The 21291-nt window shown below is 36.4% G+C and overlaps 1 protein-coding gene across 10 annotated transcripts in view; it reads left to right on the top strand.

The window, feature by feature from the left end:
* ANKRD28 (ankyrin repeat domain 28) overlaps positions 1-21291 on the top strand; it is a 196668-nt gene that overhangs the window by 119011 nt on the left and 56366 nt on the right. For 5 of the 10 annotated variants that reach the window (XM_049628829.1, XM_049628830.1, XM_049628828.1 and 2 more), the window contains 3 exons: positions 11007-11077; positions 16969-17169; positions 18726-18813. In XM_049628829.1, the coding sequence (XP_049484786.1) occupies positions 11007-11077; positions 16969-17169; positions 18726-18813 (360 nt within the window). The remainder of the gene's footprint in view (positions 1-11006; positions 11078-16968; positions 17170-18725; positions 18814-21291) is intronic. The other 5 variants (XM_049628833.1, XM_049628836.1, XM_049628834.1 and 2 more) reach the window with 1 other exon arrangement.

The raw sequence follows: 21291 nt of genomic DNA, 5'->3' as shown, positions 1-21291 counted from the left end.
AACTCATTGAAACAGAAGAAATTGCTGGTTGCCAGGGTTGGGGGAAATGAGTATAGGCAGTCAAAAGGTAGGAACTACTAGTTATAAGTAAGTCCTGGGGATGTAATGTATAGCATGTTGACTATAGTAAACAATAATGTATATTTGAAAGTTATAGGAGAGTAGATCGTCAAAGTTGTCACAAAATTTTTTTTTAACTATTTGAGGTGATGGATGTTAACTTACTGTAATTTTTTCACAATATACGTTTCAAATCATGTATATTTTAAACTAATACATTTTATATAAGTCAATTATATCTTTTTTTAATATCAAATTTGTTGTCAATAAGTCAGTTATATCGCAATAAAACTGTGAGGAAAAGTATAAATATCACTCAATACAGTAGTCTCCAAATAGTATACTTTAAATCTGCAAAAGTAGACTTTAAGTTTGTGTAGTGGTACTTTAAGAGTTCTACTTAAATTTGGTGTGAAAGCTGTGGTTGTTGAGGCCCAGGTTAGACTCTGATTTCCATACCCTTGATTTCAAATTCTGTGTCCATCAAACAACTTTATAATCATATTGAATGAACTTTTAATAAGTTTACTTAGGAATTAGAATTGAAACTAGGTGTTGACCTGATCGAGTCTCTAAACAAAGAAGAGAATGGAATACATGGAGAGGAGAAAGTAGGCAACAAAAGTAGGCTAATCTGCCCATGTTAGCGGTGAAAACTGTTAACATAGAAAGTTCAGGGCAGATTGCTCCTGCCTTTCATGTTAATAATTAGTGACATTTTGGGGTGCCTGGGTGGCTCAGTCAGTTAAGTGTCTGACTTTGGTTCCGGTCATGATCTCGGGTCTGAATTCAAGCCCCACATCGGGCTATGTGCTGACAGCTCAGAGCCTGGAGTCTGGTTTGGATTCTGTGTCTCCCTCTCTCTCTCCCCCTCCCCCACTCATGTGTGCGTGCGCGCGCTCTCTCTCTCTCTCAAATAAACATTAAAAAATGGAAAATAATAGTAATTAGTGACATTTTATAGTCATAATGGTGGGGGGATGGGCATTAAAGAGGTACTTTTTGGGATGAGCACTGGGTATCATATGTAAGAGATGAATCACTGGGTTCTACCTGAAACCAGGACTACAGTGTATGTTAACTAAATTGAATTTAAATTAAAAAAATAATAATCTTAAGAAAATTAATGTGAAACAATCCCCATTTAGCTCTTGCATTATACCAAAGTCATGATATGCTTCAATAAAAACACAATAAAGTAAATGTATTAATTTTATATTATAAAAACTACTTTGGTGTTGATAACAAGGTTATTTGTTGCTACATATTTCTCTGAAATGAAAAATGAAGAAGATAAAAAGGTTGACATCAGCCTATAGTCCTGTCCTTCCATGTTCGTGTTTGGATTTTGATTGTTTTCTGACTTCCTATGGTGGGAAGTAGGAAACCGTGTTCTCTAATTTGTTTCACTCTTGTGTTTTCATTGTCAAGAATTATGACTTTACGTTCTATTTTGTAATCAGAATTCCCACTGTTTTCACACACACCCCCAGTCTTTATCCATTGCTTCTCTAGCCCCAGGTTTTTTTATTTTTGTGTATCTCTTGGTTGTATAGACAGCATCAAGTTGTTGGGGGCTGGGTGTTTTTTTTTTTGTTGTTGTTGTTATTTCTTTTTTTTTTTAATTTTCAGTAAGAGCTCGTTCTTATTTATTTGGGACTGTTGCCTTTTTTATTTAACTGAAAGGTAGATTGGCTACTTATAAAATTCTTGATTCATGCTTTCTACTCTCAACTTTATAGATGTTACTTCAGTATCTTCTAGCATTAAATGCAAGTCTTGGATCAGGCTCTTCTCTACTGACCATTTCCATCTCCCCACTCTCCCCCCCTCCCCCACACCCCCTGCCCCCAATACCACCTCCACCATTATGGTCACTTCTCTTTTGCCTGGATGCCTGTAGGATTCAATTCTTTATCCCTAAAATCCAGTACTAACTTACGTAGGCTAAATCTGTTGATTATTTTTGCTGGGAAATGTCAGTATGCACTTCTAGCTCTGAAATTTAGATTTTTTTTTTTAAATTTATTTTTACTTATTTTGATAGAGTGATAAGAGAGTGAGCAGGGGGTGGGGGCAGAGAGGGAAACAGAATCCCAAGCAGGCTCTGCAGTGTCAGTGCAGAGCCCAATGCAGGGCTGAAACTCACGAACCGTGAGATCATGACCTGAGCCAAAATCAAGACTAACCGACGGAGCCACTCAGATGCCCCTAAAACTTAGATTTTTATTTCATGTTTATTGTCCACTGAATCTTTGAATATTTTATTTCTGTGTTTTTCTGTCAGTAAATTTTTTCTACTGTATATTTTTCTATGAGCTTTTTTCTCTGATTGTAATTTTATCTTTTCCTTTTAGTTTTAGGTTATTGTCCTTCATTCATGCATCAAATATTTAATGAGCGTGTCTGTGTATCAAGCACTATTCTAGGTGCTGTGGGTAGAGCAGTAAATAAAATAGATGGAAGTCCCAGCCTTCATGGAGTTTGTTTTGACGGAGGAGTCAGAAGTTAATACCTGTAGCTTGTCTTGTAAGTGATAATTGCTATGAGAAGATTAAAGCAATAGTATATTGGGTGGGGATCAGTTCCTGTTTTATATTAGGTTATTAGGAAAAGATTCAGTGTTATATGACATTTGAGCAGATAAATGAAGGAGATGAGGAAGCAAACCTTGTACACCATGCAGATATTTAGAGGAAATGGAGAGAACAAGACCAGACACCCTGAGGTGGTGGCATGTTTGGAGGCAAGTGCAAAAAACAGGAAAAGAAGTGGAGGAGGTAGCAAGGTTCCAGATCATGTGTGGCCTTATAGGCTTTGGCAAAGACTTGGTTTGGCCCTTAAAGTGACGTGGAAAGCCAAAGGAGAGTTTTTGAGGGAAGTGACCTGGTCTGATGTAGGTTTTTTGACTGTGGTTCAGATTCCTGGCTGTGTTTTAAATCATGTTTATTTTACCTTCTGTAATTTCTAGGCTTTTATCTATGATTGTCTTATTTTCCTTCTTTCTTTCTTATCTCTGCCAGCTCTCATCCCTTTGCATTGTTTTTCCTCTGTCTTGGAACTCTTTAAGGTCTCTCTTCAGAGCTTACTTTCTCTGAGGTTGTGTATAGAGTAGTTTATAGATTCATCCTCTGCTTTCCTGGGATAATTTCTTTCAGATATACCTATTGACTGTTTGCTCAGTTTATTCTGCTCCCATATATATTTTCCCTAGTGTCCCATGCTGCATCTTTACGTATCTTTGAAGAATATTCTTCTCTCTGGAACAGCTATTTGCTAACAAATAGAGTAGGCAGGGGCAAAAAGTGAGCATCAGTTAGGTTTGTCTGTTCCAGTAGCTCTCACGCTAAATGGGTTTTCTCAGTCTAGCAGAGGAGCTTCCTTCAGTTCTTTGCGTACTTCATGTCATTACCTCCTTAGATCACAGGTCCTTAGGTAGTCATCTGCTGGTGTTTGGCTCTTACCCTCCATCTTCATTTGGGTCAAAAGTAGTAAAGATGCCTGGTTGGTCCCTCTTTTAGAACTGCCCCACTTTGGTCTTCTGTATTGTGAAGTTAGAGTTCTGTGAATTACCCACATACTGCTGTAGATCATCTAAAAGATTGTTAGAAAGAGGTTCTGGGACACAGCAAGGAAAAAAGGACAGATGCACATACACACAAACACATTCTTTTAGAAGACTCCGTGGCCTTCCCCAAATCCAAAGAAGCTTCATTTGGTATCCTCCCTCATTTTGGTATAGATTTCACTGTATTTGGTGGAAATTTTCATAGTTTGGTTTGCAGGTGCAACTGTTTTCTCGTTGTATTAAGGATGTTATTTCCTCATATTCTCTTTTATATTTTGGTTAGGTTTTTTGTTAAGAGCAAAACTACAGACTCTCTTTAACCTGCAGTCCAGAACTAAATTCATTGGAAATCATACATTTATACATGATGCACCTCCAAGATTTTTGGATCAGGGGTATCATTCTTGACGTGTTATGTGTAATCAAACAAGTAAATCCTTCTGTAGAATCTATAGTAACACTGGAGTCTAGTGGAATTAACTTCACAGTTATTATTTTTTGAGGTAAAATAGTAAGAGGAAACTTTGTGCTCTTACTACCTTTCAAGTACTATTCTAAATTTACTTTTTCACTCTTAACTCTGTGAAGGTATTATTATTATAGAGAGGGAAACTAAGGTATTTAGATATAATAACTGGCCAAAAGTTACTCTGCTGTAGTCTTGCTCCCCTCTTCACTCTGCCCCCTCCACTCTGCCCACTGACTTAGCAAAATTTGTGTAGATAATTACTTTTAGTGAAGAACTTCTGTTTTAAGGACTAAATGTTCTTGGCTACAAACTATATATATTTTTATGACAGCTATTCATTTAATGCTTGTATTTAAAATGATAGGTTTAGCAGTACCTCAGACTGTTTCTAGTGTGTGATTAACTGGTAAATGACTGTGTTGTGTAAGTCAAAAATTCATTTGGTTAGTCTGTTATAGAAAATATAGTCCTTAATAAGGAAATACGAATATTACGTTTTTGGTATTAGGAATTAGACATAAAGTATGTGGCCCTTGAAAACCTTCATTGCTGGTATATTAGTTTGCTAGGGCTGCTATAAAAAAGTACCACAAGTTGAGTGACTTAAACAGCAGAAATTTATTTTTTCATAATTACAGAGGTTAAAAGTCTGAGATCAAGGTTTTGGTGGCATCACTTATTATGTGGCTGTGAGGGAAGGATCTGTTCTAGGCCTCTCTCCATAGCTTGTAGATGACCATTTCTTTTTGTGTCTTCTGTCTGTACATATCTGAGTCCACATTTCTTCTGCTTGAAAGGATACCAGTCATATTAGATTAGGGCCCACCTTAATAACCTCATTTTAACTTATCTCTGTAGAGACCCTGTTTTCAAATAAGTTTTCATTCTGAGATGCTGGGTTTAGGACTTCAACATATGAATTTGGGAAGGGTGGAGGGGACACAGTTTAACCACGGTATCTGGTGTCCATAATACCATCATAAATGATACAGTTCAGCAGCTTTTGGATTTTTTGTTTGTTTGTTTGTTTGTTTGTTTTTTAGCATTGCAGGTGGAAAAGTGGAAATGTAATTATTTTTTGCTTATTCCACTCCCAACCTGAAAACAGAATCTGAAGCTTTTACCACTGCTTATGGTAGGCAGCCAAAGGAAAGCATTATTTCCAGTTTGAAAAGAGTAATGAAAGTGTTTGGCTCCTGGCCCAGCTCACTGGATTTGGACAGTCTCCTCTGAAGCTTAGGAGTAGCAAAGAGAATTATTCTCTGTAAGGAAAAGCTTGAGAATATTATTAGTGGGAGTACTTATAATGATTATAAACACCTTGACAATAGAAATAACTTTAATAATATCTACTATCAAGTACTTAGCCTAGCTCAGAGGTCAATAGACTTTTTATGTAAAGGGCCAGGCAGACACCTGGCAACTACTTTTAATTCTACTCCTCTGATGTGAAAGCCACATAGTTAACATTGTAATAGGTGTAGCTGTATTGCAGTAGAACTTTATTTACCCAGTAGGTGGTTGGCAATCTGTGGGCTGTAATTTGAAGACACCCTGGTATAGATTATGAAGATGCTACCTCATCTACCTAATGTTAAGGTAGGGCAAGGTATTTTAATAAGTATGAAATAATTCATTCTGGGTACCTGTTTCAAAATAGAATAGAATGTTGTAACTAGAAATGGATCATACAGATCACTTAGCAAAACCCTTGTTTTACTAATAACTGAGTTTTCAAAGCTCAGAGAATTGGCACATTTTGTTGACTGATTAGGGGAAAAAACAGATGAGTTGAGACCTAGAGTCAAGTGGGATGCTCCTGATCTGAGTTCCTGACGTGTGGAACCCACTTTGTGGAAACAGGAGCTCCCTCTGTTGTTTCAACCTGGGGCCCATCCTCCCTCGCCCTCTACCCCACCCTCCATGTACACAGCAAGGCATAGGAGACAGGGATTATGATTAACAACATGAAGGTCTGGGTTGTGGGGAACAACCCCAGGTCACACAGCCTGCTGGTTACAGAGCCATTATTAGATCACAGTTCCTGCTCCCCGGCTCCTTCCACTAACCCCTGACTGTCTCTTCATGAGTGCAGACCTCTCTTCAGCTACACTGTTGTCTAGAGCCCAGAATAGACTGATGTAAGTAAATCAGATTTTTAAAAAAATTATTTTCCTGTTTATCTTCAAATGAACTAGGCATTTGCTTAATCTTGGAAATCTCACCTTAATTTTTTTTCTTTTATAAACTGTCAGAGTACATTTTTATATATATGCATTATTAAATGAAAAGACTGTGTGAAATGAAAAGAGAAGCTGGTTATCTGAATTTTTCTATATAATCATTAACTCTGGTATCAAATGGATACAACCTGTTTTGGTTACCTTGCAGTTGTTTTTTGTTTGCTTGTTTTCTTTTTTGCTTTTAATATTGCAGAAATCTAATCACATTTCTACTCTGGGAAGATGGATCCAAATTCAGATATTTGACATGGCATATGTGCTGGCCGCTTATTTATTATCTTAAGGGAAGGCTCATAGATTTCCCTTATACGTGGATTTGTGGCGGCGGGGGGAGTCTCGTAAAGAAAGTATTTGGTATACTATTGGACATAACTGTCTTGGATTTAATGAAATGTGCTTCTTGCACTGAGAGATTTTCTGTAAATGTTGGTTTGCAGTAGTCAGTCAGTAATACCATTCTTAAATTCCTATCTTAATTTTCTTCAATTTCTCAGCAGTTCTTCCTCTTACCCGAGGGCCTCCCAGTAACCTAACTTCAACACTAGGGATGGAGCTGCTGTTATATATTCTCTTCTGTTTTGATGATTAGGAAATAGTAAAGGAATTAATTCTTTCTTGGTGATTTAGAAACCACAAATATTGTACTCTGCCATGTATAGAGTATGTGGTGTAGTCACTAGAGCTGTTACATTTTGATTTTCTCTCTTTGAAGGCTGTTTTATGTTTTAAGTTGATATGATCTTTTTTCCTCTGTCTCCATCTTCATTGTTAGCCATTGTGACTGGTTTTCAGCTATTAGACTAGTAAACTTTACTCTAGAAATATATTTTCCATTAGTGGAATGACTTTGTAGTTTGTGTTTATGAATATATAGTTAATTTTGGAGCCCTCTGTGTAGAACAGAAGTCTGGTTACCTTCACAATTCTCATAAGATGATTTTTGGGAGCCTGGCCATCTGAAGTGTGCCGCCATGCTTGTTGCTCTTACTCCATTTTCATTTTATACCCACTGCTGCTCTTATAATGTGCATTGCTATGCCGTATTTGCCTGTTAATATGTAAAGCGCATACTAATTAATGGATGTGGGCAGGCGAGATATTTGTTCTGTTGGTGTCCTTAGAAGTAGTTCAACCATTTCTCATCTACTTGACTTTTAATTTCCAGGGAATTAAGACATTTGATTAATGCTATTAGAAGAAACACATGGTTTAAACAAAAGATGAGTGTCTTCTGAAAAAGATACGATCAGATGTCTAAAATCCTATGGTGCTCCTCTTCCTTCAGATAACTATCTTTAGAATCTACAAAGAACAAGCCAGATTTTTTAATCAAGTTGCCTGTTACATTAATAGCAAGTAGTAGTATTTTGTATCCTCAGTAAACTATCAGTGGATTGTTACAGTCACTCATGTTTTTTGATAAATTAACTTTGAATTTGTTATTATGAGGCACCTGGGTGGCTCAGTCGATTAAGTGTCCGAATTTGCCTCTCAGGTCATGATCTCACAGTTTATGAGTTTGAGCCCCACATCAGGATCTGTGCTGACAGCTCAGAGCCTGGAGCTTGCTTCCAATTCTGTGTCTCCCTCTCTATGCTTCTCCCCCGCTCACGTTCTCTCTCTCAAAAATAAACATTTAAAAAATAATAAAAACAATAAAATTTGTTATTAAAAGTGAAGAGATGGGGCACCTGAGTGGCTCAATCAGTTAAGAGTCAGACTGGCTCAGGTCATGATCTCACAGTTTGTAGGTTCACACTCCACATCAGGCTCTGTGCTGGCAACTCAGAGCCTGCTTCAGATTCTGTGTCTCCCTCTCTCTCTGCCTCTCCCCTACTCTCTCTCCCTCTTTCTCTCTCTCAAAGAGAAACATTAAATAAACATTAAAAAAAACATTAAAAAAAAATAAGTGAAGAGAAAGAAAGACTACTTAATTATCATAACTTAAAGTGGAAAAATGGTACCAGCAGAGTCTTTTACTTTGGGCTGACAAATGGCCATGAAAATTGGATTTTCGTCCTTCAACTATGTATGTGATAACTGTTCCAAAGAAAGACAAAACTATCTTTACTTTCTTCCTAGTTACTTTCCAATTTGAAACACTTGAAGCCAAATTCTTGGAATTTTTTATGGCCATTCCTTTTATTCCTTCTTCAGTACATTTTTTTTTTTAAGTAAGTCGTATTTCAATTTTATTTTAAAAATTTTAAATATATATTTAAAGGTATGTGGTACAGTGAAGTTGCCTTTCTACCCCAGTCCTCTATCACACAGTTCTCATTGTACCCCACCACCTACACAAATGTATAGGCAACCACTGTTATTAATGTCTTAGTGTTCCTCCAGAGTTTCCTTCTGCATATAAAGCAAATATGAATATAGATATTTATCTTTTCCGTAGATACTTATCTCTTCCATTTTCTACATAAAATTAAAGAATATTATTCTAACAGTTCTCACTGCTTTTTTCACTTTTTATTTCTCAGATCTTTATCAGCACATAAAGATTCTTCTCATTTTTCATGACAGCCACATTCTATTTCCTTGTTAATTAATATCTGCAACCAGACTTTTGACCCTTCCCATTTGCTGAAGATCCATAATCAGGCCTCATTCTTTTCTGCCTTTGTCCAGAGTAATTGTCTTTTCTGAGTGTGTCACTACCTTTGAGGCTTTAAAGCCAATTCTTGCCTTTCAACTATACACATAAATAAAAAATTGTAGAGAGAGGTACAAGGATAATGGAGAAGAATTGAAATTCCAACCAGATAAATGGGAGAATGAAGAAGCCTAGCTTCTATACTGCCCCTTTATTGTCTCTAAGGACTCTAACCTCCTAACCAGTAAACATTTAAAATGTTTGCACTATCTACATGATGATTTTTGATGATGATCTTACACAAAATAAATGCTGACTTTATTGTACTCAGGCAGTCTGTGTTTTAACCATTTTGGTCTCCCAAGAGCCTAGCAGATGGTTGTTCAGATGTTTATTACATGAATATTATACTACTCTCTGTAGCTGTTCTTCATTTTGCTGAGCCCCTGTCTTTCACCCAAAGCCTAACTGAACAATCATGAAAAGCTCTCATGTTGGTTCTTGATTCTTTCAGTGTCCTCACTGTCACTGCTCAGAGTTTAGCTACTCTCAGAATTTCAACTTCTTACATTTGTGGATGGTTTTATACACTTACATTTCATTTCATTTTTCTCTCACATTCAAGACTTTTAAATCTATTCTAATAAACATGTATTGTGTGTTTATCATGTTAATCTTTGTAACAAGGTATTAGGAGATCTGCTTTATAGATGAAGAAACAGGTTGAGAGGGATCACACAGCTAGTTAGGAACCCATAGCTAGTAGTTATTAGAGCTGTAACTTCGAGTCACTGCACTTGATTATTCCCTGGAACCTCACACTCAAAACATACAGTGTAAACATTAGACATCTGAATTTAGCCTTGGTTCTACTATACTTTGATGTTAAGCTATCCACTGTACCTGTGTTTCATCATCTAGAAAATAAGGAGTTTGGACTAGATATCTAAAGGCCTTTCTTACTAGCTAGTAATGATCTTGGATATAAATATAGGATTGTTTATAGTGTAGGACCTATTGCCAGTCCTTCTACACTTTTAAGAGCTGGGGCTGTGTGTTTTTACTTAGATATACACTGATGCTACAGTTTGGTTGCTGCTTCTGTTTGGTTGGGATTTAGGTACAAAATCAGTGGATTTTATATAGCCAATAGATTTTTCCCTCCTTTTTTTTTTTTTTTTTTTTTTTGGTCTCACTAAATGTATTTATATTCTATTAAGGATAATTTTTATCCATTGCCAGTGACTTTTTATAATTTTTTTAACATTGATTTATATTTGAGAGAGAGAAAGAGAGAGAGTGTGTGAGTAGGGGAGGGGCAGAGAGGAGATAGAATCTGAAGCAGGCTCCAGGCTCTGAGCTGTCAGCACAGAACCCGACACAGGGCTCGATCGAACTCACAAACTGTGAGATCATGACCTGAGACCAAGTCTGATGCTTAACCGACTGAGCCACCCAGGTGCCCCAGCAATGATTTTTAAGTAACTGTACGTAGTTGATATTTTTGTAATTATTTAAACCTTTAGGTGTAACCCAGAAAGACATGTGGGTTCATTCATTTCTTTCTCAGTTTTTTTTCCTTAAGTCGGTAGCCATTGTATCCATTTTACACAGGAATACCCAATGCAGTTTTTATCCTCATTGAAGAACTATTTTGATATTATATTGCTTTATACCATGATAGATTCCTAGTAAAGAAATGTAATGAAGACTTTGTAATGGTCTGCGTTTTAGATAGGAGTATTCTTATTAAGTATTTGACTTTTTTAAGACACGATTTAAAATGGGATCTTATTTTTACTTTAATATGCTCTGTATAAAGGTGCTTTTCTAGTCTATATATAAAAGGATGTTTCTTTTATTTTTAATAAAAAGAGCTAATACCTTATTGGAGAATTTTGTTTTGTGATTTAATGGTAATTTATTAGCAGAAAGTATAAAAAAATGAAGTACTACTTTTTCAGTTGTTACTTACCCAATTTGGACTATATATAACTAATATTTCAGGAAATTTATTTAAAATATTTTATGTAAAATATTTCAATTATTTTTTTCTTCTTGTTGCAGGAGCTAGAGTTAATGCCAAAGACAGCAAATGGTTGACACCTTTACACAGAGCAGTTGCATCTTGTAGTGAGGTATGAAATTTCTCTTAGTAAATACATCATATATAAAAACATTATAGTAGGCCTGCCTGTGAGCCCATATTAAAATTCTGTGTTTTCACAAGTAGGAAAAAGCAACTGAAAATACCTAGATTGGTTATTTGACTTTAGAATTTGTACAAACCAAGTTAAGTGTTCCCCATTTCTCTTTTGTGACTAAGGTCTCTTGAAGAGTCTGAAATAGCAAAGAATAGAAAACCCTCCTTGTATATGTCCTACAAGAGAAATTATTTGTTATCTTATAAAATCCTCCTCAATCATATCTCTACTGGACAGGCTGCAGAGGTTCTGCTGAGTGTAATCAAGAAATAATCTCAGCAGTATATAACGATTCATTGAAGTATTGTTTGGTTAAACACTGAAATTAGCTTCAAAAACATTGCTCGATCTCACATTTTACCAGTTCTAAATATATAACCTAACAATTCTAGGTGTCTTATGGGGAAGAACAGCTTCTTCTTATTTGTAACCCTATACTATTTACTCTTCAAGATAACTGACATTTTTGGAGAACATTCATTTTTATGTTTTTCATACTTCTAGTCCTCATGACATCCTTGTAGGATAGATATTTTGAGGGAATTGTAGTTCATCATTTGCCAGAAACCACTCAACTTTTGAGTAGCAGAAATGGGATGAAAACCTAGACCCTCTTTTTTCTGTCATTTTACTCTTTCTAAAATGTATTCGGTGCATTTTAAAAATGCATTGTGTCCAAAGAACTCTTATCTCTTCACTTTTCTTTGTATTTCTCATTATGAACTACATCTTGAACCCAGAACACGAATTAAACAAGTGAATAGAAGTAGAGGGTGAGCAGCTGGGAGGGATTTCAAACCCTGCAACGTGACTGTGGCAGTCTGTTAGCTGTAGCCTCCTAGTTGGGAGGAACGGGAGGGAGAGAACCGTGGGTGGTGCACTGGAGCACATCTTACCACATCTGGGTCTGTGATGTGCTGTAGCTGCTGGAATGTGCAACTTGGATCTGGAGAAACTGGCTACAGATATCACTTGCCACTTTCTAGCTCTGTGATCTTAGGCAGATCTGGGGATTATCATGAAAACTAAGACATTAACCAAAATATTTTGAATTCTGAAATTCCTTGGTAATGTTAAGTTTGTGGTTAGCCCTCTTATAAAGAGTTTCTGTAAACAAGGCAGTTAAGGAAGATAAACATTACTGTCATTGGGACCTATTAATGAGTTAGTCATACCTATCCAGTTTTTAGTATGACCCTTGGGAATATGATTATTAAAATTAATGGAGTTTTGCCAAATTAAGTCATAAGGGACACTTTGCATATTTGTAGAGATTGTAAAACAGACCAGAAATTCTTAAGATAATTAAAACAGACCAGAAATTCTTAAGATAATTAATATTAGAGGAAGGTAGCAGGTTCCGCCCAAAGATTAACAGCTGATTTTTTAAAACTATGTACTTAGCCTGAACTTACAGGCAAGCTGTAGGTTAGAAAGCAGTGATCTTAATAAGTTTCTTGAGTATGCTTTCAGCCTAAAAATTACTGGGCTGTGTAGTAGTATTCTTTTGTAGGAAACCTAGTCAAGAATACCAGTTGCACCCATGTTCTTTTCATTTTTTCTACTACATCCTGAGAGCAAAAGAGTGCTGTACTTAATTTCATTGAATAAGGAAATATAGCCACAGAAGGGTATGGAAAAGACAAAATTTTAGGCAGCTTTGGTTTATGTTTTTGAAGTACTGTGAGAGAAGAAAGCCCTAAAGAGGGTGCCAATCCTCCAAGGCCTTTGGAAACTAACACCATCATAGAACATAGTGGAGAAGTTAATTCATCACAAAGAGGATGCCTTAGTGCTTAATTCCTGCACTTTACCTGGGTTGAGAAAGGCTGCTTTGGGTTACAAATCCTAAACTCCTCACTCTCCCTCAGTGACATGGCTTCCACACACCTCATCGTATTGGCTGGCTGACTCATCTCATCTCCAGTGGTGATTTGTGACTGCCATTCTTCAAGTCGGAGCATACAATTTAGCTCTCTCAATGCTGAGTATTCTTCTGAATAAATTGATTACTGAGTATTAGGGCTTTTTGTGTGTTCTTGTTTTGGTTTTTTTTTAGCTTGTTTTTTTTAAGAAGCCACATCACACTGCTAAATCCTCTGGAAGATATACATTTACTTTTTTAACTTTAGGAATTACATCTTAGTTCTGTCAAGACCCCAAGTTTATATTATCACATGAGATATTAGCAGTCCCTCCCACTATTACGTTTATTTGCGAATGTGTTAGCCCTTCTTTTTCCCATGCCTGACTTCAAATCATTGGTAACAATTGCTTTTAAAAAGGTAGAGCCACGGACAGCTAGTGCTGTAGAAACTCTTCTAGGTGGACCCCAAGCAATGAATAAATACTCTTTGGATAAAATTATTTAACCTTTTGTCATCACCCCATATGTCATAATTTTATTAAAATCTGTGTCATAGGATATTTAGCTGAGTTTTTTCTTAAAAAAATTTTTTTTAATGTTTATTTTTGAGAGAGAGAGAGAGAGATACAGAGCATGAAAAGGGAAGGAGCAGAGAGAGAGAGAGAGAGAGAGAGAGAGAGAGAGAGAATCTAAAGCAGGCTCCAGGCTCTGAGCTGTCAGCACAGAGTCCAACACGGAGTTTAAACCCATGGACCATGAGATAATGACCTGAGCTAAAGTCGGTTGCTTAATCGACTGAGCCACCCGAGCGCCCTACTTAGCTGATTTTTTAAAGTCAAGGCACACCTGGAGTATTTCTTACACATACATAGCCTCTAATAATGGAAAAATTGGAATTAAGGTTGCTATGGTAATATTTATCATTAGTGGAACCGTATATACCTTTTATTATTCCTATATTATTTTCTAAATACTTATAATGTGCTGATAATATGATCTAGAGTTTTACTAGTTCTGACAACAGGCTTATTGATTGTAATTTCTAGAAATCCGCATTTGGTATGGTTTAGTGTCTCCCTCCAGTCTGTAGCGATTTGTTTTTTTCTGAATTTTCAAAGATTACTGCTATTGTGATCTGACCTCCTATTGTGAATGATAAATGGTGGATACGTTAGTCAGCTTGGGTTGCCATAACAAAATATTATTGACTGTGTGGCATAACAACAGAAATTTGTTTTCTCATAGTCTGGAGGCTGGAAGTCCCAGATCAAGGTCCAGCAGAGTTTCTAATGAGGGCTATCTTCTGGGCTTTGCAAACTGCTACTTCTTACTGTATCTTCACATGGTAAAGAGAAAGAGGGGGGGGATCTTTCTCACTTCTCTTCTTCTAAAGTATCAGATCAGGTTGCCTCCCTTATGATCTCATTTAACTTCAATTACCTCCCAAAGACACTGTCTCCAAATATAGTCACACTGGGAGGTTAGGGCTTCAACATATGAATTGTGGGGGAACACAATTCGGTCCATAGCAGTGAACCCCTTGTTCAAACTTTGGTCTGTCTTGATTCTAGGATCTTGGTAACTATGTTTATAGCGTTTCTTAGGTGCCGTCTTACCCACCCTCACCTACCATTAACTGGATTTATTCTTGTTTTTCAGCAAAACAAAAAAATAGTTTTGATTTTTCTATTTCTTGCTAATGGAACATAAATATTCTCCATACTTTTCAGAAGTATACACTGTGAATTCCAGAGTGGGAATGAATAAGGGAAGCCTGGCACTTATTCCCACTGTTTGCCTAACTTAATCCAATTATAAATTCATTTTGTTTTTAATTATTTTCTAGTACATCCATCAACATGTCTACTAACATTTCCCAGGATAATGTTAGTTTTATCCTCCAAATCACAATATACCCTTCTTGAGTTGGAGAATCCTGATGGTGTGTTTGTACCACTTCCTGTCTGTATCCTTTTCTTTATACTCCTTTTTTTTCATTGAAGTATAATTTACAGTAAATGAACACATGTGTAGTCTTGGGTTTGGACACATGTATCCACTCATGTAACCTTTTTTCCCAATCAAGATATGGAAGATTTCCATCACTCCAGCAAGTTACCTCATGTCCCTTTCTAGTCAGTCTTCCCTGTCCCCGAGGCAACCACTGTTCTGATTTCTTCCACCATAGAATAATTTTGCTTATTCTAGAGCTTTATAAAAATGGAACCATACGGTATGTACTCTTGTATCTTGACTTCTTTTGTTCAACTTAATACTTTTTTAAGTTTTGTTGTTGTTGGTTGTCTTTTGGTTTTGGGTGTTTGTTTGTTTTTTGAGAGCAGGGGAGCAGAAAGAGAGAGAAAGAGATAGAATCTCAAGCAGTCTCTGTGCTGTCAGTGCAGAGCCCAACTCAGGGCTTGATCTCACTAACTGTTGAGATAATGACCTAAGCCAAAACCAAGAGACACTTAACTGACTGAGTCAACCAGGGCCCCCAACTTAATATTTTTGAGAGTCTTCCATATTACGTGAATTGAATGTTCATTCCTTTTATTGCTGAAGAGTATTTCACTATATGGATGTACAATAGTTTATCCATTTTCCTGTTAATGGCTGTCTGCATTTCTGGTTTGTGGCTCTTCTGAATAAAACTACTGTGGACATTCTTGGATGGGTCTTTTTAAATTTCTGTTGGGCAGATAACGAGTGGAATTGTGGGGTCTAGAGTAGGCCTATACATATATATACGCACATATACATGTATATGACTGGCTGACTTCCTTAGCAGATTGATAAGGTTACTGGGCCTCTCTCTAGCCTTTGTCAGTCCTGTTAATAAGTATTTATGCTGTTTCCCATATTTCAGACAGTTCTGATTACTTTTTATTTGAAAGGCTTTGAAAGCTATGTGTGAATCAGAGATGATAGTATTTTGTTTAGCCTTCCTCGCTACTTAGTTATTTTGACACTTTCGAACACTTTTCATGTACTTTTTTTTTTTTTTTTTAAGAAAACCAAGGGTCATTATTACTAGACTTAAATAGTTATACCTGGTAAATGAACTGAGATGATTTCTGTTCTGGGCCTTTTTATTTCATACATAGTTTGTCATTCATCTGCCAAAGATAGGATTATTACTACAAGGAAAAACTTCTTGCTAAGTTTAGTTCTGACTATATTGCTTACTGTAGATTGCATACTGGATTCCTTAGTATCTAGCCATGAGGCCAATTTATAGATGTGTTGTGAAGTTTTCCTTGTGTTTCTGGAAGACAAATCCCTTTGGATACTAAACTCTTAAATTGCCTGTTAATTTTCTCACCAGTTAGCATCACAGCATCTGTTTCTTTATTTCCTGTTCGTCTGTTTCTCTCCAGATCATAGTGATTTCTCCTTTTATAAAATACAACGTGTATATTAATTTGGGAGACAGTATGTTTTAAATTTTTATGTATTTATTGTCAAAGTAATAATTCTCTTTAAAACTATTTAGAGTACAAATTAATTGTATCTTGCCATCTAGAAAAATGAGAACTGATGAATGTTTTTAAAGAATATTTGTTAGTATTTCTTGCACATTTTAATGTTGGTATGCCTTTAATTGGACAACAGAAAAGGGCAATGTTTTATCTCATTGCATTTTATAATGGCTCTGAGTAGTACTGCCTTTAGTTCAGAATATTTTATTTTCTTGAATAAATCCGACTCATTTATAGCAGGTTCTGCCAGACTTTTTATTTCCTTAGGAAATTTTAATTCCTTAATATATATAATTTATATATGTAATATATATATTACATATATAAACCTTGAATTAAATTTAATATATATATATTACATATATAAGTTATATATATGATTCCTTAATATATATAATATGTATATATTATATATATATATAATTTCTAAAACTGTTAACCCATTTGTCTTTTGTAACTTTTACCTTCATATGTTTTAGGAAGCAGTGCAGGTACTTTTGAAGCATTCTGCAGATGTTAATGCTCGAGACAAAAATTGGCAAACCCCTTTACACATCGCTGCTGCTAATAAAGCTGTAAAGTGTGCTGAAGCTTTGGTACCTCTTCTAAGTAATGTAAACGTGTCTGATCGAGCGGGGAGGACCGCATTACATCATGCAGCTTTTAGTGGACATGGTGAGGTAGGTAGTGTTCAGTTAGACAGTGATTCTCTCTCCCATCATCCTCCCACTCACCAGTCTAATTATTAATGAACTTGCCCTTTTTAGCCACTCAATCCATGGTAGTAGCAAACAGAAATATCCGTCTTGCTCATTTTTGTCTAATTTTGCCTTTAGCAAACCCTCAACTTCTTTTCATGATAAAATTTGTGACACAACATTCTCAAATTTTGAAGTTTACGTATCAGATATAGCCCTATACACTTGAATTTCATGGTCAAAGGACAACAGAAGATGAAGGAGAGCACTGCCAGCTAAACACAATGTGAAAAGTATGTTCTGGCATTGTGGAAAAAATAATCCAGAAAGATAGAGCAGTTTCATTTTGCTCCCAGAAAGATAGTAAAAAAGGAAAACAGAGATTAGAAAATATTTTCTTATTTATTATCAATGTTTAGTCAAGAATTCTTTGATAACAGACCATGAAAGGAAATAATTTAAGAAAATTAATATTTAGTTTTCTTTTCTTTCTCTTTTTTTCTTGAGAGAGAGAGAGAGAGAGAGTAAGCACAAACAGGGAAGGGGCAGAGAGAGAGGGAGACACAGAATCTGAAGCAGGCTCCAGGCTCCAAGCTGTCAGCACAGAACCCGACGCAGGGCTTGAACTCACGAACCATGAGGTCATGATGTGAGCTGAAGGTGGACACTTAGCTGACTGAGCCACCCAGGCACCCCAATATTTAGTTATCTTCTACAACAATCATTGCTTCATGTTAGATATTGTTATGGTAAAGAGTAAGGTTTATGTGTACATAAAAGACTTAGTAAAGAAGGAAAGACAGAGTAACAAAAAAACCTTTGAGGCCAGCTTGCCCATCCTTCATTTTTGTTGCAGACACAGAAACTCAGAGATAAAGTGACATTCCCAAGATTCCATGCCTGAGTGCTAGTGGCTGCAGTGTTGTTTTCACTGTTTCTCTGTTTTTGCAACATAAAGAATCCTTGCCTTCACTGCAGTTAAGGTCACAAGATACGTCCCCTTTTTTGGAACATGGAATGCCCTTTCCTGTGGGGAAACTTATCATAAATATGGTTAGACAGAATAGAAATCTGTGAGGTACTACATCATGAGGTAAGTAGACTACCCAGTGACCTTTGGATCTAACCGTATTATAGATACTACGTTTGTGTTTGAATTAAATTTAAGACATTTCTGGGATAAGAATGCACTTTACATCTTAACAGCACTTTGGGCTATTAAAAGAAATAAAACCTGTTGTTAAATATTGCACCTTTAGACTTCCCATATTTGTACTTCTTTGTTCATAAAATACCAGGACAGGACACAAAAGGGCATCTTTAAAAGATACTGATGCCTGACTTCAGTAACGTGCACTGTAAATCTTTTTTTCATATTTTGTCCTATTATTTATTGAATTATGTTAAAGGGTCTTCACTGTTTAGTCTACAACACAAATTCAGTGCCACAGAGATTGAGATGAGTAGTCATCATAAGGGATATTCATGAACAGTTCTTCTACTGAATTTTGATGAAACTGTGTTTATTCTTATTACAGATGGTCAAACTACTCTTGTCTAGAGGTGCCAATATTAATGCTTTTGACAAGAAAGATAGACGGGCAATTCATTGGGCAGCATATATGGGTATGTATGTTTTAAGTTTCATTTTTTGACATTATGTATTCAGGAAAATTTGTACATTTTAGTTCTTGCATTTGGTATAACATCTGTTTTTAAGGATAGTGAGAAGTTACACCATATCTAAATTTGCTGCCCAAGTGGACCCAGCCTGGTAGTGGGGGACATGTCAGGTCCAGTTTTCTTAAAGCTGTTTGAAAATAATTCTGTTTACTTTTAAAGGGAGAGACATCCTAGACACAAGTCTGGGAAGCATAATCTTAGTTGGTGGTTTACTAGAAGCCCATTCTTATATCCATCCTTGTTTTCATGGGAATATTAAGATAGAAGTTATGAAGATGCTTTAAGAAGCCTATTATTTTGGGCCACTAGGTTGAATAGGCAACATCGTGTTTGATTTCTACAACAGTAATTTCACAGAAAGAAACTAAGGCTTAGAGTGTAGACTTTTCTGCTGTGACATGTATATGTTCTTGAAAAATCTTGGGATTTGCAAAATTGCACCCTACAACCTGACAGAGCTCGTGGGAAAACAGTCTTGGGGTAGACTACCCAAAACCAGGCAACCAGAGTACTAACAGAAACATTAATTGGTTCTTAAGGTGACTTGGACAGCTAGAGTGCAGGCAGATCTTGAGCCTACCTCAAGATATTTTTAAGTGCACAAAAAGAACAGGCTTGTGGGTGCTAAAACCATGCAGGTGGAAGTAAATCTCTAAGTATGGAGGAAGTACAACCTGCCACGAACCTTGCAAGTCCTACAAGGCTAGGGTTGTACCTCTGGGAGGAAGAGCTGGATATAGACATTCATTTTTCAAGTTTCTCAAAATAAAACTGAAAGAACTCTTCCTCCCTTTGTAGCGATGGAGCCTCAGAATTTTTTCTCTTCCCTGCCAAAGGTTATAATTCTCCTTCTGCTATTTTGGCTCCTCTGGCTTAAGAAAAATCACATATGGATTGACACCTTATGTGTAATACTAGAGTCATTCCCTGATTTGCCATGCATACTACCTAATTACAAAGACATTTAGCTGGCCACCCTTCTTATAGGCATAGCTTATCCTCAGGACTCCCTGCTCTTGGTTTTGTCTTTTCCTGTTTCTGACATAAAAATAAAAAATTAAAGGAAGATTTGATGGAAGATTATTAATTTTTAAAACTATATAAAATTGTAAAATATGACATTGGAAGAAAATAAATGAGCTCAAACCAGTTGTGTAGATAACCCCAAGGTCCAGCATTTTTTGCCTGTAGTAGAAAAAACCAAAAGCAGCAGAATCCATAGTGAATTGCAAGTCTGACCTTTAATGTGAGTATAAGGAATGATCAAAAATGAAGGTTCTTGAAGGTTAATATCCTTGTCGGATGTCCCCGTTTTGAAAGCCAGATGCTGAACATTTGGGCTTCTGGTATTTCTCTCACACCAGAGATTCATGCCTCTAGTTATATCATGGGCAATTTTCTTCTGTAACTTGAAAGTAAAACATCCAGAAGCCCGTCTCCTGTAGCATCCGGAAGTCCCTTCCTCACAGCCTGTATATTTTTCATATTTTAAGTCTTGGGGACTTTTCTGAATATTCTTCTGTAGCTTATCCTTCCAGATAGTTTTGGAGCATCTATTCTGAATGATTTGGTACACCTTATGTTAAAGGATTTAAACATGAAGCAGAATTCATCAGGCCTCTTACCTCCAAAGAATTAAGACTTAACTAACCAGTTGTTTTCATGAAATTGAAGGCCAGCAGATTTTGTGGGTTGCCTCTAATTGAGCTCCCAGAATAGCTGGGTGTGTATATCTCAGGAGCCCTCCTTTGATAGCTTTGTTTTCTTTGATGCACTGAATGTCACTTTTCAGGCCAGTTGTGGATTAAAAAAGGTATTCTGTGTTTCTTGGGCCTCATTTAATTTTTGAGCATAAACATTCAGGGATTTATAATTCTCCTTTCCCTATCTCTTTCAGCATGGAAGAAGAAGAATGTTGACACATAGTTTCTAAAACTGTTCAGCTGTTCTAAGCATTCAGGATTAAAGAGAGCTAAACATGTAAAAGTAGGGAGCTATTGACTGGTCTCATAGACAAGCCCCGTGTCCAGGTCTTTGGCCCTACTAGGGTTATATTCAGAGAATCTGTCAGTATTTGTGAAAGAGACATTAAAATTACATGTAGTCTTCTTATAATTTATTTCTCACAAACTTCCAGTTTGCCCTGGACTTCTATCCCTGGTTGAAGTTCCCCTTACTCTTCTCTTAGGCTCTACCATTTATCCCTATGCTGTTACTGAATTATGTGTCAGTGTTTGGCAACAATATCTCTATCCCCGAAGAGTTCATCATATCCCCCTCCCTACCCTATGTTCACTCTGACTGTGAACCTCCATTGATATCCCTTTTATACACTCATCTTTTCTGTTGCTTTCAGTACTTTTAGCAATATTCAGCCAAGTTCTACCTCAAATCACCTTACCATGATGACTTTGACATGGA

The sequence above is a fragment of the Panthera uncia genome, chromosome C2 (assembly GCF_023721935.1).
Source record: "Panthera uncia isolate 11264 chromosome C2, Puncia_PCG_1.0, whole genome shotgun sequence".
In the NCBI taxonomy this organism is placed as follows: domain Eukaryota; kingdom Metazoa; phylum Chordata; class Mammalia; order Carnivora; family Felidae; genus Panthera; species Panthera uncia.
This window is presented reverse-complemented; position numbering and strand designations above follow the sequence as displayed.